This window comes from Ranitomeya imitator, chromosome 7, assembly GCF_032444005.1.
Source record: "Ranitomeya imitator isolate aRanImi1 chromosome 7, aRanImi1.pri, whole genome shotgun sequence".
Lineage (NCBI taxonomy): Eukaryota > Metazoa > Chordata > Amphibia > Anura > Dendrobatidae > Ranitomeya > Ranitomeya imitator.
This window is the reverse complement of record NC_091288.1, coordinates 203,960,482-203,979,170: the sequence shown is the minus strand read 5'-3', so window position 1 is coordinate 203,979,170 and position 18,689 is coordinate 203,960,482. Positions and strand designations below refer to the sequence as shown.

The following is an 18,689-nucleotide window of genomic DNA, read 5'->3' as shown; positions in this document are numbered from 1 at the left end:
TGTGTGTTTATTTCCTGGTCTCTGTTCCCATTTAGTTTATTCCTCCCTGTCCCTATCCTCCTCCCAGAGGTTAACGACTCTTTCTATACTGGCCAGAAACATGCAGATTCAATTCAGCTGCTTCTGATCTGGTCATTAGCTCTTCCTATAAAAACTGGTCAGACCTTCTTGTCCCTGCCAGTGAAAGATTTGTCTTCCTGTGCTGTGTGCTAAAGCTAAGTGCTTGGAGTAGAGTTTTTGTAGTAGTGTTCTGTGGTTTGCTGTAGTACGTGAGTGTTTATCTCCTGGTTCCTGTTCCCATTTAGTTTATTCCTCCCTGTCCCTATCCTCCTCCCTATTGTTGGTTAGTGCTTTTGTATAATAGAAGTTTTCTGTTTTCCCTGTTTTGTTTGTGTGTCTTGTTTACATTACATTTCTGTTCCATGCATCTTGGGGTGGGGGAGGGAACAGATCAGGGTTTAACAGGAGCATAGTAAGGTCAGAGACTCAGGCCTCTCTACCTTCAAGAGTACCCCAGGGGCAGGGATTGCTAAGGTCCCAGTTCCAGGAACAGTTTGAGTCCCCCTTCCTTACCGAAGACCATCGCAGTGTGACAGAACCCTACTGCCTAAAATGTAAATTATACATAAATATCATAGAAATTGGCAAAATCTAAAAACTGTAAAACTATCTTTTTGGGACAGAATTTACATAAACCGTACCCCATTCATATTCATGGCTTTTTTTCTGACAAACCATGCCAAATAATTCTTTTGCATAATTCCCACACAATTCTGCCATCCAGTGCACTGATAATACGGACACACGATGCCTAAAAAAGCTAATGATGAAGTCCCAACAAGAAAGGCATAAAAAAAATCCAACTTGCTCCGACTTTTCTGCGACTTGCATGTGGCAATCGCAGTGCCCTGGGAGTCGCAATCTGACCCCACTGTGACACTGTACAGTCCAAAATGTGACGTGCGCTCATGTCGTGCACCTCTGCGCAGGAGGCCTGGGGACATTAATAGATTGGGATTGAATGTGAGCCTCATTAAGGCTGCTCTGCCTCTCACACCCATCGGGAGAAGGACCCGGGGGTGCCGCCATTAATTGCTGCTAATGAGGACAAGGGGTGGCAGGGCGATTGCTCCTGGGGACAATCCATAACATCCCACAGAGATCAAACCATTAACGCTTTCCCACCAGCCTGAGATTTCAGATGACATGTGCGTCATTAACCCTCTATGTCCAAGGATCACTTTTTTTTTAAATAACCCGATATTTCTGCGATTCACACACTGCACAGATATAATTACCCACCTTGAGTCTTTCCACATGAGAGCAATGGAGAAGAGATTCACTGGCACTGTCAGCGAAGAGATCCCCCACGCCATGAGGGGTCTGGGAGCCACTGCCGGGGTCTGAGCCCTCCTGTAATGGCAGCAAGGTCTGGGAGCAGCTGCAGCTCGGCACACGAGGTCTGCGCCCAGAGATCAGGAAGGTCTTCAGGCCTAAGGGGACAGGAGACATTACAGTCACTAAACCGTCTGTGTAATCCCATCAGCCGCTGCCGCAGTATGGGGACGGAACGTCATTATGGCTGCACTAATGCCGAAGTTATGGGGGCACTATGGCCAGCTCTGATATAGAGGCACTATGGCCAGCTCTGATATAGAGGCACTATGGCTAGCTCTGTTATAGGGGCACTATGGCCAGCTCTGATATAGAGGCACTATGGCCAGCTCTGATATAGAGGCACTATGGCTAGCTCTGTTATAGGGGCACTATGGCTAGCTCTGTTATAGGGGCACTATGGCTAGCTCTGTTATAGGGGCACTATGGCTAGCTCTGTTATAGAGGCACTATGGCTAGCTCTGTTATAGGGGCACTATGGCTAGCTCTGTTATAGGGGCACTATGGCTAGCTCTGTTATAGGGGCACTATGGCTAGCTCTATTATAGGGGCAATATGGCTAGCTCTGTTATAGGGGCACTATGGCTAGCTCTGTTATAGGGGCACTATGGCTAGCTCTGTTATAGAGGCACTATGGCTAGCTCTGTTATAGGGGCACTATGGCTAGCTCTGATATAGAGGCACTATGGCTAGCTCTGTTATAGAGGCACTATGGCTAGCTCTGTTATAGGGCACTATGGCTAGCTCTGATATAGAGGCACTATGGCTAGCTCTGTTATAGGAGCACTATGGCTAGCTCTGTTATGGGGGCACTATGGCTAGCTCTGTTATAGGGGCACTATGGTTAGCTCTGATATAGAGGCACTATGGCTAGCTCTGATATAGAGGCACTATGGCTAGCTCTGTTATAGGGGCACTATGGCTAGCTCTGTTATAGGGGCACTATGGCTAGCTCTGATATAGAGGCACTATGGCTAGCTCTGTTATAGGGGCACTATGGCTAGCTCTGTTATAGGAGCACTATGGCTAGCTCTGATATAGAGGCACTATGGCTAGCTCTGTTATAGGAGCACTATGGCTAGCTCTGTTATGGGGGCACTATGGCTAGCTCTGTTATAGGGGCACTATGGCTAGCTCTATTATAGGGGCAATATGGCTAGCTCTGTTATAGGGGCACTATGGCTAGCTCTGTTATAGGGGCACTATGGCTAGCTCTGTTATAGAGGCACTATGGCTAGCTCTGTTATAGGGGCACTATGGCTAGCTCTGATATAGAGGCACTATGGCTAGCTCTGTTATAGAGGCACTATGGCTAGCTCTGTTATAGGGCACTATGGCTAGCTCTGATATAGAGGCACTATGGCTAGCTCTGTTATAGGAGCACTATGGCTAGCTCTGTTATGGGGGCACTATGGCTAGCTCTGTTATAGGGGCACTATGGTTAGCTCTGATATAGAGGCACTATGGCTAGCTCTGATATAGAGGCACTATGGCTAGCTCTGTTATAGGGGCACTATGGCTAGCTCTGTTATAGGGGCACTATGGCTAGCTCTGATATAGAGGCACTATGGCTAGCTCTGTTATAGGGGCACTATGGCTAGCTCTGTTATAGGAGCACTATGGCTAGCTCTGATATAGAGGCACTATGGCTAGCTCTGTTATAGGAGCACTATGGCTAGCTCTGTTATGGGGGCACTATGGCTAGCTCTGTTATTGGGGCACTATGGCTAGCTCTGTTATAGGGGCACTATGGCTAGCTCTGTTATAGAGGCACTATGGCTAGCTCTGTTATAGGGGCACTATGGCTAGCTCTGTTATAGAGGCACTATGGCTAGCTCTGTTATAGAGACATTATGGCTAGCTCTGTTATAGAGGTACTATGGCCAGCTCTGTTATGGGGCACTATGGTTAGGTCTGTTATAGGGGCACTATGCCTAGCTCTGTTATGGGGGCCCTATGGCTAGCTCTGTTATAGGGGCACTATGGCTAGCTCTGTTATAGGGGCACTATGGCTAGCTCTGTTATAGGGGCACTATGGCTAGCTCTGTTATAGGGGCACTATGGCTAACTCTGTTATAGAGGCACTATGGCTAGCTCTGTTATAGGGGCACTATGGCTAGCTCTGTTATAGGGGCACTATGGCTAGCTCTGTTATAGGGGCACTATGGCTAGCTCTGTTATAGAGGCACTATGGCTAGCTCTGTTATAGGGGCACTATGGCTAGCTCTGTTATAGGGGCACTATGGCTAGCTCTGTTATAGAGGCACTATGGCTAGCTCTGTTATAGAGGCACTATGGCTAGCTCTGATATAGAGGCACTATGGCCAGCTCTGATATAGAGGCACTATGGCTAGCTCTGTTATAGGGGCACTATGGCTAGCTCTGTTATAGGGGCACTATGGCTAGCTCTGATATAGAGGCACTATGGCCAGCTCTGATATAGAGGCACTATGGCTAGCTCTGTTATAGGGGCACTATGGCTAGCTCTGTTATAGGGGCACTATGGCTAGCTCTGTTATGGGGGCCCTATGGCTAGCTCTGTTATAGGGGCACTATGGCTAGCTCTGTTATAGGGGCACTATGGCTAGCTCTGTTATAGGGGCACTATGGCTAGCTCTGTTATAGGGGCACTATGGCTAGCTCTGTTATAGAGGCACTATGGCTAGCTCTGTTATAGGGGCACTATGGCTAGCTCTGTTATAGGGGCACTATGGCTAGCTCTGTTATAGGGGCACTATGGCTAGCTCTGTTATAGAGGCACTATGGCTAGCTCTGTTATAGGGGCACTATGGCTAGCTCTGTTATAGGGGCACTATGGCTAGCTCTGTTATAGAGGCACTATGGCTAGCTCTGATATAGAGGCACTATGGCCAGCTCTGATATAGAGGCACTATGGCTAGCTCTGTTATAGGGGCACTATGGCTAGCTCTGTTATAGGGGCACTATGGCTAGCTCTGATATAGAGGCACTATGGCCAGCTCTGATATAGAGGCACTATGGCTAGGTCTGTTATAGGGGCACTATGGCTAGCTCTGTTATAGGGGCACTATGGCTAGCTCTGATAAAGAGGCACTATGGCTAGCTCTGTTATAGGGGCACTATGGCTAGCTCTGTTATAGGGGCACTATGGCTAGCTCTGTTATGGGGGCACTATGGCTAGCTCTGTTACTGAGGCACTATGGCTAGCTCTGTTATAGGGGCACTATGGCTAGCTCTGTTATAGAGGCACTATGGCTAGCTCTGTTATAGGGGCACTATGGCTAGCTCTGTTATAGAGGCACTATGGCTAGCTCTGTTATAGAGACATTATGGCTAGCTCTGTTATAGAGGTACTATGGCCAGCTCTGTTATGGGGCACTATGGTTAGCTCTGTTATAGGGGCACTATGCCTAGCTCTGTTATGGGGGCCCTATGGCTAGCTCTGTTATAGGGGCACTATGGCTAGCTCTGTTATAGGGGCACTATGGCTAGCTCTGTTATAGGGGCACTATGGCTAGCTCTGTTATAGGGGCACTATGGCTAGCTCTGTTATAGGGACACTATGGCTAGCTCTGACATAGAGGCACTATGGCTAGCTCTGTTATAGGGGCACTATGGCTAGCTCTGTTATAGGGGCACTATGGCTAGCTCTGTTATAGGGACACTATGGCTAGCTCTGACATAGAGGCACTATGGCTAGCTCTGTTATAGGGGCACTATGGCTAGCTCTGTTATAGGGGCACTATGGCTAGCTCTGTTATGGGGGCACTATGGCTAGCTCTGTTATAGGGGCACTATGGCTAGCTCTGTTATAGGGGCACTATGGCTAGCTCTGTTATAGGGGCACTATGGCTAGCTCTGTTATAGAGGCACTATGGCTAGCTCTGTTATAGGGGCACTATGGCTAGCTCTGTTATAGAGGCACTATGGCTAGCTCTATTATAGAGACATTATGGCTAGCTCTGTTATAGAGGCACTATGGCCAGCTCTGTTATAGAGGCGCTATGGCTAGCTCTGTTATAGGGGCACTATGGCTAGCTCTGTTATAGAGGCACTATGGCTAGCTCTGTTATAGGGGCACTATGGCTAGCTCTGTTATAGGGGCACTATGGCTAGCTCTGTTATAGAGACATTATGGCTAGCTCTGTTATAGAGGCACTATGGCCAGCTCTGTTATGGGGCACTATGGCTAGCTCTGTTATAGGGGCACTATGGCTAGCTCTGTTATAGAGGCACTATGGCTAGCTCTGTTATAGGGGCACTATGGCTAGCTCTGTTATAGAGGCACTATGGCTAGCTCTGTTATAGAGACATTATGGCTAGCTCTGATATAGAGGCACTATGGCTAGCTCTGTTATGGGGCACTATGGCTAGCTCTGTTATAGGGGCACTATGGATAGCTCTGTTATAGAGGCACTATGGCTAGCTCTGTTATAGGGGCACTATGGCTAGCTATGTTATAGAGGCACTATGGCTAGCTCTGTTATAGAGGCACTATGGCTAGCTCTGTTATAGGGGCACTATGGCTAGCTCTGTTATGGGGCACTATGGCTAGCTCTGTTATAGGGGCACTATGGCTAGCTGTTATAGAGGCACTATGGCTAGCTCTGTTATAGAGACATTATGGCTAGCTCTGTTATAGAGGCACTATGGCTAGCTCTGTTATAGAGGCACTATGGCTAGCTCTGTTATAGAGGCACTATGGCTAGCTCTGTTATAGGGGCACTATAGCTAGCTCTGATATAGGGGCACTATGGCTAGCTCTGTTATAGGGGCACTATGGTTAGCTCTGTTATAGAGGCACTATGGCCAGCTCTGTTATGGGGCACTATGGTTAGCTCTGTTATAGGGGCACTATGCCTAGCTCTGTTATGGGGGCACTATGGCTAGCTCTGTTATAGGGGCACTATGGCTAGCTCTGTTATAGGGGCACTATGGCTAGCTCTGTTATAGGGGCACTATGGCTAGCTCTGTTATAGGGGCACTATGGCTAGCTCTATTATAGGGGCACTATGGCTAGCTCTGTTATAGGGACACTAGGGCTAGCTCTGATATAGAGGCACTATGGCTAGCTCTGTTATAGGGGCACTATGGCTAGCTCTGTTATAGGGGCACTATGGCTAGCTCTGTTATGGGGGCACTATGGCTAGCTCTGTTATAGGGGCACTATGGCTAGCTCTGATATAGGGGCACTATGGCTAGCTCTGTTATAGGGGCACTATGGCTAGCTCTGTTATAGAGGCACTATGGCTAGCTCTGTTATAGGGGCACTATGGCTAGCTCTGTTATAGAGGCACTATGGCTAGCTCTGTTATAGAGACATTATGGCTAGCTCTGTTATAGGGGCACTATGGCTAGCTCTGTTATAGGGGCACTATGGCTAGCTCTGTTATAGAGGCACTATGGCTAGCTCTGTTATAGAGGCACTATGGCTAGCTCTGTTATAGAGGCACTATGGCTAGCTCTATTATAGAGACATTATGGCTAGCTCTGTTATAGAGGCACTATGGCCAGCTCTGTTATCGAGGCACTATGGCTAGCTCTGTTATAGGGGCACTATGGCTAGCTCTGTTATAGAGGCACTATGACTAGCTCTGTTATAGGGGCACTATGGCTAGCTCTGTTATAGGGGCACTATGGCTAGCTCTGTTATAGAGACATTATGGCTAGCTCTGTTATAGAGGCACTATGGCCAGCTCTGTTATGGGGCACTATGGCTAGCTCTGTTATAGGGGCACTATGGCTAGCTCTGTTATAGAGGCACTATGGCTAGCTCTGTTATAGGGGCACTATGGCTAGCTCTGTTATAGAGACATTATGGCTAGCTCTGATATAGAGGCACTATGGCTAGCTCTGTTATGGGGCACTATGGCTAGCTCTGTTATAGGGGCACTATGGATAGCTCTGTTATAGAGGCACTATGGCTAGCTCTGTTATAGGGGCACTATGGCTAGCTATGTTATAGAGGCACTATGGCTAGCTCTGTTATAGAGGCACTATGGCTAGCTCTGTTATAGGGGCACTATGGCTAGCTCTGTTATGGGGCACTATGGCTAGCTCTGTTATAGGGGCACTATGGCTAGCTGTTATAGAGGCACTATGGCTAGCTCTGTTATAGAGATATTATGGCTAGCTCTGTTATAGAGGCACTATGGCTAGCTCTGTTATAGAGGCACTATGGCTAGCTCTGTTATAGAGGCACTATGGCTAGCTCTGTTATAGGGGCACTATAGCTAGCTCTGTTATAGGGGCACTATGGCTAGCTCTGTTATAGGGGCACTATGGCTAGCTCTCTTATAGAGGCACTATGGCTAGCTCTGTTATAGGGGCACTATGGCTAGCTCTGTTATAGAGGCACTATGGCTAGCTCTGTTATAGAGACATTATGGCTAGCTCTGATATAGAGGCACTATGGCTAGCTCTGTTATGGGGCACTATGGCTAGCTCTGTTATAGGGGCACTATGGATAGCTCTGTTATAGAGGCACTATGGCTAGCTCTGTTATAGGGGCACTATGGCTAGCTATGTTATAGAGGCACTATGGCTAGCTCTGTTATAGAGGCACTATGGCTAGCTCTGTTATAGGGGCACTATGGCTAGCTCTGTTATGGGGCACTATGGCTAGCTCTGTTATAGCGGCACTATGGCTAGCTGTTATAGAGGCACTATGGCTAGCTCGGTAATAGAGATATTATGGCTAGCTCTGTTATAGAGGCACTATGGCTAGCTCTGTTATAGAGGCACTATGGCTAGCTCTGTTATAGAGGCACTATGGCTAGCTCTGTTATAGGGGCACTATAGCTAGCTCTGTTATAGGGGCACTATGGCTAGCTCTGTTATAGGGGCACTATGGTTAGCTCTGTTATAGAGGCACTATGGCTAGCTCTGTTATAGGGGCACTATGGCTAGCTCTATTATAGAGGCACTATGGTTAGCTCTGTTGTAGAGGCAGTATGGCTAGCTCTGGTATAGGGGCACTATGGCTAGCTCTGGTATAGGGGCACTATGGCTAGCTCTGTTATAGGGGCACTATGGTTAGCTCTCTTATAGAGGCACTATGGCTAGCTCTGTTATAGGGGCACTATGGCTAGCTCTGTTATAGGGGCAGTATGGCTAGCTCTGTTATAGGGGCACTATGGCTAGCTCTGTTATGGGGCACTATGGCTAGCTCTGTTATGGGGCACTATGGCTAGCTCTGTTATAGGGGCACTATGGCTAGCTCTGTTATGAGGCACTATGGCTAGCTCTGTTATAGGGGCACTATGGTTAACTCTGTTATAGGGGCACTATGGCTAGCTCTGTTATAGGGGCACTATGGCTAGCTCTGATATAGGGGCACTATGGCTAGCTCTGTTATGAGGCACTATGCCTAGCTTTGTTATAGGGGCACTATGGCTAGCTCTGTTATAGAGGCACTATGGCTAGCTCTGTTATAGGGGCACTATGGCTAGCTCTGTTATAGGGGCACTATGGCTAGCTCTGTTATAGGGGCACTATGGTTAGCTCTGTTATAGGGGCACTATGGCTAGCTCTGTTATAGGGGCACTATGGCTAGCTCTGTTATAGGGTCACTATGGCTAGCTCTGTTACTGGGGCACTATGGCTAGCTCTGTTATGGGGCACTATGGCTAGCTCTCTTATAGGGACACTATGGCTAGCTCTGTTTTAGGGGTACTATGGCTAGCTCTGTTATAGAGGCACTATGGCTAGCTCTGTTATAGGGGCACTATGGCTAGCTCTGTTATAGAGGCACTATGGCTAGCTCTGTTATAGAGGCACTATGGCTAGCTCTGTTATAGGGGCACTATGGCTAGCTCTGTTATAGGAGCACTATGGCTAGCTGTGTTATAGAGGTGCTATGGTTAGCTCTGTTATAGAGGCACTATGGCCAGCTCTGTTATAGGGGCACTATGGCTAGCTCTGTTATGGGGCACTATGGCTAGCTCTGTTATAGGGGCACTATGGCTAGCTCTGTTATAGAGGCACTATGGCTAGCTCTGTTATAGAGACATTATGGCTAGCTCTGTTATAGAGGCACTATGGCTAGCTCTGTTATAGAGGCACTATGGCTAGCTCTGTTATAGGGGCACTATGGCTAGCTCTGGTATAGGGGCACTATGGCTAGCTCTGTTATAGGTGCACTATGGTTAGCTCTGTTATAGAGGCACTATGGCTAGCTCTGTTATAGGGGCACTATGGCTAACTCTGTTATGGGGCACTATGGCTAGCTCTGTTATAGGGGCACTATGGCTAGCTCTGTTATGAGGCACTATGGCTAGCTCTGTTATAGAGGCACTATGGCTAGCTCTGTTATAGAGGCACTATGGCTAGCTCTGTTATAGGGGCACTATGGCTAGCTCTGTTATAGGAGCACTATGGCTAGCTCTGTTATAGAGGTGCTATGGTTAGCTCTGTTATAGAGGCACTATGGCTAGCTCTGTTATAGGGGCACTATGGCTAGCTCTGTTATAGGGGCACTATGGCTAGCTCTGGTATAGGGGCACTATGGCTAGCTCTGTTATAGGGGCACTATGGCTAGCTCTGTTATAGGGTCACTATGGCTAGCTCTGTTACTGGGGCACTATGGCTAGCTCTGTTATGGGGCACTATGGCTAGCTCTCTTATAGGGACACTATGGCTAGCTCTGTTTTAGGGGTACTATGGCTAGCTCTGTTATAGAGGCACTATGGCTAGCTCTGTTATAGGGGCACTATGGCTAGCTCTGTTATAGAGGCACTATGGCTAGCTCTGTTATAGAGGCACTATGGCTAGCTCTGTTATAGGGGCACTATGGCTAGCTCTGTTATAGGAGCACTATGGCTAGCTGTGTTATAGAGGTGCTATGGTTAGCTCTGTTATAGAGGCACTATGGCCAGCTCTGTTATAGGGGCACTATGGCTAGCTCTGTTATGGGGCACTATGGCTAGCTCTGTTATAGGGGCACTATGGCTAGCTCTGTTATAGAGGCACTATGGCTAGCTCTGTTATAGAGACATTATGGCTAGCTCTGTTATAGAGGCACTATGGCTAGCTCTGTTATAGAGGCACTATGGCTAGCTCTGTTATAGGGGCACTATGGCTAGCTCTGGTATAGGGGCACTATGGCTAGCTCTGTTATAGGTGCACTATGGTTAGCTCTGTTATAGAGGCACTATGGCTAGCTCTGTTATAGGGGCACTATGGCTAACTCTGTTATGGGGCACTATGGCTAGCTCTGTTATAGGGGCACTATGGCTAGCTCTGTTATGAGGCACTATGGCTAGCTCTGTTATAGAGGCACTATGGCTAGCTCTGTTATAGAGGCACTATGGCTAGCTCTGTTATAGGGGCACTATGGCTAGCTGTGTTATAGGAGCACTATGGCTAGCTCTGTTATAGAGGTGCTATGGTTAGCTCTGTTATAGAGGCACTATGGCTAGCTCTGTTATAGGGGTACTATGGCTAGCTCTGTTATAGGGGCACTATGGCTAGCTCTGGTATAGGGGCACTATGGCTAGCTCTGTTATAGGGGCACTATGGTTAGCTCTGTTATAGAGGCACTATGGCTAGCTCTGTTATAGGGGCACTATGGCTAGCTCTGTTATGGGGCACTATGGCTAGCTCTGTTATAGGGGCACTATGGCTAGCTCTGTTATGAGGCACTATGGCTAGCTCTGTTATAGGGGCACTATGGCTAGCTCTGTTATAGATGCACTATGGCTAGCTCTGTTATAGAGACATTATGGCTAGCTCTGTTATAGAGGCACTATGGCCAGCTCTGTTATGGGGCACTATGGCTAGCTCTGTTATAGGGGCACTATGGCTAGCTCTGTTATAGAGGCACTATGGCTAGCTCTGTTATAGGGGCACTATGGCTAGCTCTGTTATAGAGGCACTATGGCTAGCTCTGTTATAGAGACATTATGGCTAGCTCTGATATAGAGGCACTATGGCCAGCTCTGTTATGGGGCACTATGGCTAGCTCTGTTATAGGGGCACTATGGCTAGCTCTGTTATAGAGGCACTATGGCTAGCTCTGTTATAGAGACATTATGGCTAGCTCTGATATAGAGGCACTATGGCCAGCTCTGTTATGGGGCACTATGGCTAGCTCTGTTATAGGGGCACTATGGCTAGCTCTGTTATAGAGGCACTATGGCTAGCTCTGTTATAGGGGCACTATGGCTAGCTCTGTTATAGAGGCACTATGGCTAGCTCTGTTATAGAGGCACTATGGCTAGCTCTGTTATAGGGGCACTATGGCTAGCTCTGTTATAGGAGCACTATGGCTAGCTCTGTTATAGAGGTGCTATGGTTAGCTCTGTTATAGAGGCACTATGGCTAGCTCTGTTATAGGGGCACTATGGCTAGCTCTGTTATGGGGCACTATGGCTAGCTCTGTTATAGGGGCACTATGGCTAGCTCTGTTATAGAGGTACTATGGCTAGCTCTGTTATAGAGACATTATGGCTAGCTCTGTTATAGAGGCACTATGGCTAGCTCTGTTATAGAGGCACTATGGCTAGCTCTGTTATAGAGGCACTATGGCTAGCTCTGTTATAGGGGCACTATGGCTAGCTCTGGTATAGGGGCACTATGGCTAGCTCTGTTATAGGGGCACTATGGTTAGCTCTGTTATAGAGGCACTATGGCTAGCTCTGTTATAGGGGCACTATGGCTAGCTCTATTATAGAGGCACTATGGTTAGCTCTGTTATAGAGGCAGTATGGCTAGCTCTGGTATAGGGGCACTATGGCTAGCTCTGGTATAGGGGCACTATGGCTAGCTCTGTTATAGGGGCACTATGGCTAGCTCTGTTATGGGGCACTATGGCTAGCTCTGTTATAGGGGCACTATGGCTAGCTGTTATAGAGGCACTATGGCTAGCTCTGTTATAGAGATATTATGGCTGGCTCTGTTATAGAGGCACTATGGCTAGCTCTGTTATAGAGGCACTATGGCTAGCTCTGTTATAGAGGCACTATGGCTAGCTCTGTTATAGGGGCACTATAGCTAGCTCTGTTATAGGGGCACTATGGCTAGCTCTGTTATAGGGGCACTATGGTTAGCTCTGTTATAGAGGCACTATGGCTAGCTCTGTTATAGGGGCACTATGGCTAGCTCTATTATAGAGGCACTATGGTTAGCTCTGTTGTAGAGGCAGTATGGCTAGCTCTGGTATAGGGGCACTATGGCTAGCTCTGGTATAGGGGCACTATGGCTAGCTCTGTTATAGGGGCACTATGGTTAGCTCTGTTATAGAGGCACTATGGCTAGCTCTGTTATAGGGGCACTATGGCTAGCTCTGTTATAGGGGCAGTATGGCTAGCTCTGTTATAGGGGCACTATGGCTAGCTCTGTTATGGGGCACTATGGCTAGCTCTGTTATGGGGCACTATGGCTAGCTCTGTTATAGGGGCACTATGGCTAGCTCTGTTATGAGGCACTATGGCCAGCTCTGTTATAGGGGCACTATGGTTAACTCTGTTATAGGGGCACTATGGCTAGCTCTGTTATAGGGGCACTATGGCTAGCTCTGATATAGGGGCACTATGGCTAGCTCTGTTATGAGGCACTATGCCTAGCTTTGTTATAGGGGCACTATGGCTAGCTCTGTTATAGAGGCACTATGGCTAGCTCTGTTATAGGGGCACTATGGCTAGCTCTGTTATAGGGGCACTATGGCTAGCTCTGTTATAGGGGCACTATGGTTAGCTCTGTTATAGGGGCACTATGGCTAGCTCTGTTATAGGGGCACTATGGCTAGCTCTGTTATAGGGTCACTATGGCTAGCTCTGTTACTGGGGCACTATGGCTAGCTCTGTTATGGGGCACTATGGCTAGCTCTCTTATAGGGACACTATGGCTAGCTCTGTTATAGGGGTACTATGGCTAGCTCTGTTATAGAGGCACTATGGCTAGCTCTGTTATAGGGGCACTATGGCTAGCTCTGTTATAGAGGCACTATGGCTAGCTCTGTTATAGAGGAACTATGGCTAGCTCTGTTATAGGGGCACTATGGCTAGCTGTGTTATAGAGGTGCTATGGTTAGCTCTGTTATAGAGGCCCTATGGCCAGCTCTGTTATAGGGGCACTATGGCTAGCTCTGTTATGGGGCACTATGGCTAGCTCTGTTATAGGGGCACTATGGCTAGCTCTGTTATAGAGGCACTATGGCTAGCTCTGTTATAGAGACATTATGGCTAGCTCTGTTATAGAGGCACTATGGCTAGCTCTGTTATAGAGGCACTATGGCTAGCTCTGTTATAGGGGCACTATGGCTAGCTCTGGTATAGGGGCACTATGGCTAGCTCTGTTATAGGTGCACTATGGTTAGCTCTGTTATAGAGGCACTATGGCTAGCTCTGTTATAGGGGCACTATGGCTAACTCTGTTATGGGGCACTATGGCTAGCTCTGTTATAGGGGCACTATGGCTAGCTCTGTTATGAGGCACTATGGCTAGCTCTGTTATAGAGGCACTATGGCTAGCTCTGTTATAGAGGCACTATGGCTAGCTCTGTTATAGGGGCACTATGGCTAGCTCTGTTATAGGAGCACTATGGCTAGCTCTGTTATAGAGGTGCTATGGTTAGCTCTGTTATAGAGGCACTATGGCTAGCTCTGTTATAGGGGCACTATGGCTAGCTCTGTTATAGGGGCACTATGGCTAGCTCTGGTATAGGGGCACTATGGCTAGCTCTGTTATAGGGGCACTATGGTTAGCTCTGTTATAGAGGCACTATGGCTAGCTCTGTTATAGGGGCACTATGGCTAGCTCTGTTATGGGGCACTATGGCTAGCTCTGTTATAGGGGCACTATGGCTAGCTCTGTTATGAGGCACTATGGCTAGCTCTGTTATAGGGGCACTATGGCTAGCTCTGTTATAGATGCACTATGGCTAGCTCTGTTATAGAGACATTATGGCTAGCTCTGTTATAGAGGCACTATGGCCAGCTCTGTTATGGGGCACTATGGCTAGCTCTGTTATAGGGGCACTATGGCTAGCTCTGTTATAGAGGCACTATGCCTATCTCTGTTATAGGGGCACTATGGCTAGCTCTGTTATAGAGGCACTATGGCTAGCTCTGTTATAGAGACATTATGGCTAGCTCTGTTATAGAGGCACTATGGCCAGCTCTGTTATGGGGCACTATGGCTAGCTCTGTTATAGGGGCACTATGGCTAGCTCTGTTATAGAGGCACTATGGCTAGCTCTGTTATAGAGACATTATGGCTAGCTCTGATATAGAGGCACTATGGCCAGCTCTGTTATGGGGCACTATGGCTAGCTCTGTTATAGGGGCACTATGGCTAGCTCTGTTATAGAGGCACTATGGCTAGCTCTGTTATAGGGGCACTATGGCTAGCTCTGTTATAGAGGCACTATGGCTAGCTCTGTTATAGAGGCACTATGGCTAGCTCTGTTATAGGGGCACTATGGCTAGCTCTGTTATAGGAGCACTATGGCTAGCTCTGTTATAGAGGTGCTATGGCTAGCTCTGTTATAGGGGCACTATGGCTAGCTCTGTTATGGGGCACTATGGCTAGCTCTGTTATAGGGGCACTATGGCTAGCTCTGTTATAGAGGTACTATGGCTAGCTCTGTTATAGAGACATTATGGCTAGCTCTGTTATAGAGGCACTATGGCTAGCTCTGTTATAGAGGCACTATGGCTAGCTCTGTTATAGAGGCACTATGGCTAGCTCTGTTATAGGGGCACTATGGCTAGCTCTGGTATAGGGGCACTATGGCTAGCTCTGTTATAGGGGCACTATGGTTAGCTCTGTTATAGAGGCACTATGGCTAGCTCTGTTATAGGGGCACTATGGCTAGCTCTATTATAGAGGCACTATGGTTAGCTCTGTTATAGAGGCAGTATGGCTAGCTCTGGTATAGGGGCACTATGGCTAGCTCTGGTATAGGGGCACTATGGCTAGCTCTGTTATAGGGGCACTATGGTTAGCTCTGTTATAGAGGCACTATGGCTAGCTCTGTTATAGGGGCACTATGGCTAGCTCTGTTATAGGGGCACTATGGTTAGCTCTGTTATAGAGGCAGTATGGCTAGCTCTGTTATAGGGGCACTATGGCTAGCTCTGTTATAGGGGCACTATGGCTAGCTCTGTTATGAGGCACTATGGCTAGCTCTGTTATAGGGGCACTATGGTTAGCTCTGTTATAGGGGCACTAAGGCTAGCTCTGTTATAGGGGCACTATGGCTAGCTCTGATATAGGGGCACTATGGCTAGCTCTGTTATGAGGCACTATGCATAGCTTTGTTATAGAGGCACTATGGCTAGCTCTGTTATAGGGGCACTATGCCTAGCTCTGTTATGGGGGCCCTATGGCTAGCTCTGTTATGGGAGCACTATGGCTAGCTCTGTTATAGGGGCACTATGGCTAGCTCTGTTATAGGGGCACTATGGCTAGCTCTGTTATGGGGCACTATGGCTAGCTCTGTTATAGGGGCACTATGGCTAGCTCTGTTATAGGGGCACTATGGCTAGCTCTGTTATAGAGGCACTATGGCTAGCTCTGTTATAGGGGCACTATGGCTAGCTCTGTTATAGGAGCACTATGGCTAGCTCTGTTATAGAGGTGCTATGGTTAGCTCTGTTATAGAGGCACTATGGCTAGCTCTGTTATAGGGGCACTATGGCTAGCTCTGTTATGGGGCACTATGGCTAGCTCTGTTATAGGGGCACTATGGCTAGCTCTGTTATAGAGGCACTATGGCTAGCTCTGTTATAGAGACATTATGGCTAGCTCTGTTATAGAAGCACTATGGCTATCTCTGTTATAGAGGCACTATGGCTAGCTCTGTTATAGAGGCACTATGGCTAGCTCTGTTATAGGGGCACTATGGCTAGCTCTGGAATAGGGGCACTATGGCTAGCTCTGTTATAGGGGCACTATGGTTAGCTCTGTTATAGAGGCACTATGGCTAGCTCTGTTATGGGGCACTATGGCTAGCTCTGTTATAGAGACATTATGGCTAGCTCTGTTATAGAGGCACTATGGCCAGCTCTGTTATGGGGCACTATGGTTAGCTCTGTTATAGGGGCACTATGGCTAGCTCTGTTATGAGGCACTATGGCCAGCTCTGTTATAGGGGCACTATGGTTAGCTCTGTTATAGGGGCACTATGGCTAGCTTTGTTATAGGGGCACTATGGCTATCTCTGATATAGGGGCACTATGGCTAGCTCTGTTATGAGGCACTATGCCTAGCTTTGTTATAGGGGCACTATGGCTAGCTCTGTTATAGGGGCACTATGGCTAGCTCTGTTATAGGGGCACTATGGCTAGCTCTGTTATAGGGGCACTATGGCTAGCTCTGTTATAGATACATTATGGCTAGCTCTGTTATAGAGACACTATGGTTAGCTCTGTTATAGAGACACTATGGCTAGCTCTGTTATGGGGCACTATGGCTAGCTCTGTTATAAGGGCACTATGGCTAGCTCTGATATAGGGGCACTATGGCCAGCTCTGTTATGGGGCACTATGGCTAGCTCTGTTATGGGGCACTATGGCTAGCTCTGTTATAGAGGCACTATGGCTAGCTCTGTTATAGGGGCACTATGGCTAGCTCTGTTATAGGGGCACTATGGCTAGCTCTGTTATAGAGGCACTATGGCTAGCTCTGTTATAGAGACATTATGGCTAGCTCTGTTATAGAGGCACTATGGCTAGCTCTGTTATAGAGGCACTATGGCTAGCTCTGTTATAGGGGCACTATGGCTAGCTCTGTTATAGGGGCACTATGGCTAGCTCTGTTATAGGGGCACTATGGCTAGCTCTGTTATAGAGGTGCTATGGTTAGCTCTGTTATAGAGGCACTATGGCTAGCTCTGTTATAGGGGCACTATGGCTAGCTCTGTTATGGGGCACTATGGCTAGCTCTGATATAGGGGCACTATGGCCAGCTCTGTTATGGGGCACTATGGTTAGCTCTGTTATAGAGGCACTATGGCTAGCTCTGTTATAGGGGCACTATGGCTAGCTCTGTTATAGGGGCACTATGGCTAGCTCTGTTATAGAGGCACTATGGCTAGCTCTGTTATAGAGACATTATGGCTAGCTCTGTTATAGAGGCACTATGGCTAGCTCTGTTATAGGGGCACTATGGCTAGCTTTGGTATAGGGGCACTATGGCTAGCTCTGTTATAGGGGCACTATGGTTAGCTCTGTTATAGAGGCACTATGGCTAGCTCTGTTATAGGGGCACTATGGCTAGCTCTATTATAGAGGCACTATGGTTAGCTCTGTTATAGAGGCACTATGGCTAGCTCTGTTATAGGGGCACTATGGCTAGCTCTGTTATGGGGCACTATGGCTAGCTCTGGTATAGGGGCACTATGGCTAGCTCTGTTATAGGGGCACTATGGTTAGCTCTGTTATAGAGGCACTATGGCTAGCTCTGTTATAGGGGCACTATGGCTAGCTCTATTATAGAGGCACTATGGTTAGCTCTGTTATAGAGGCACTATGGCTAGCTCTGTTATAGAGGCACTATGGCTAGCTTTGTTATGAGGCACTATGGCCAGCTCTGTTATAGGGGCACTATGGTTAGCTCTGTTATAGGGGCACTATGGCTAGCTCTGTTATACGGGCACTATGGCTAGCTCTGATATAGGGGCACTATGGCTAGCTCTGTTATGAGGCACTATGCCTAGCTCTGTTATAGGGGCACTATGGCTAGCTCTGTATTAGGGGCACTATGGCTAGCTCTGTTATAGGGGCACTATGGCTAGCTCTGTTATAGGGGCACTATGGTTAGCTCTGTTATAGGGGCACTATGGCTAGCTCTGTTATGGGGGCACTATGGCTAGCTCTGTTATAGGGGCACTATGGCTAGCTCTGTTATGGGGGCCCTATGGCTAGCTCTGTTATAGAGGCACTATGGCTAGCTCTGTTATAGAGGTACTATGGGTAGCTCTGTTATAGAGGCACTATGGCTAGCTCTGTTATAGAGGTACTATGGGTAGCTCTGTTATAGGAGCACTATGGCTAGCTCTGTTATAGAGGTACTATGGGTAGCTCTGTTATAGAGGCACTATGGCTAGCTCTGTTATGGAGGCACTATGGCTAGCTCTGTTATAGGGGCACTATGGCTAGCTCTGTTATAGGGGCACTATGGCTAGCTCTGTTATAGGGGCACTATGGCTAGCTCTGTTATAGGGGCACTATGGGTAGCTCTGTTATAGGGGCACTATGGCTAGCTCTGATATAGGGGCACTATGGCTAGCTCTGTTATGAGGCACTATGCCTAGCTCTGTTATGGGGGCACTATGGCTAGCTCTGTTATAGGGGCACTATGGCTAGCTCTGT

General features: G+C 47.9%; 1 protein-coding gene across 1 annotated transcript in view; it reads right to left on the bottom strand.

Moving 5' to 3' along the window:
* Positions 1–18,689, bottom strand: part of ADCY9 (adenylate cyclase 9) — a 94,599-nt gene that overhangs the window by 19,016 nt on the left and 56,894 nt on the right. The window contains exon 2 of the mRNA XM_069734474.1: positions 1,303–1,493. Within this exon, the coding sequence (XP_069590575.1) occupies positions 1,303–1,493 (191 nt within the window). The remainder of the gene's footprint in view (positions 1–1,302; positions 1,494–18,689) is intronic.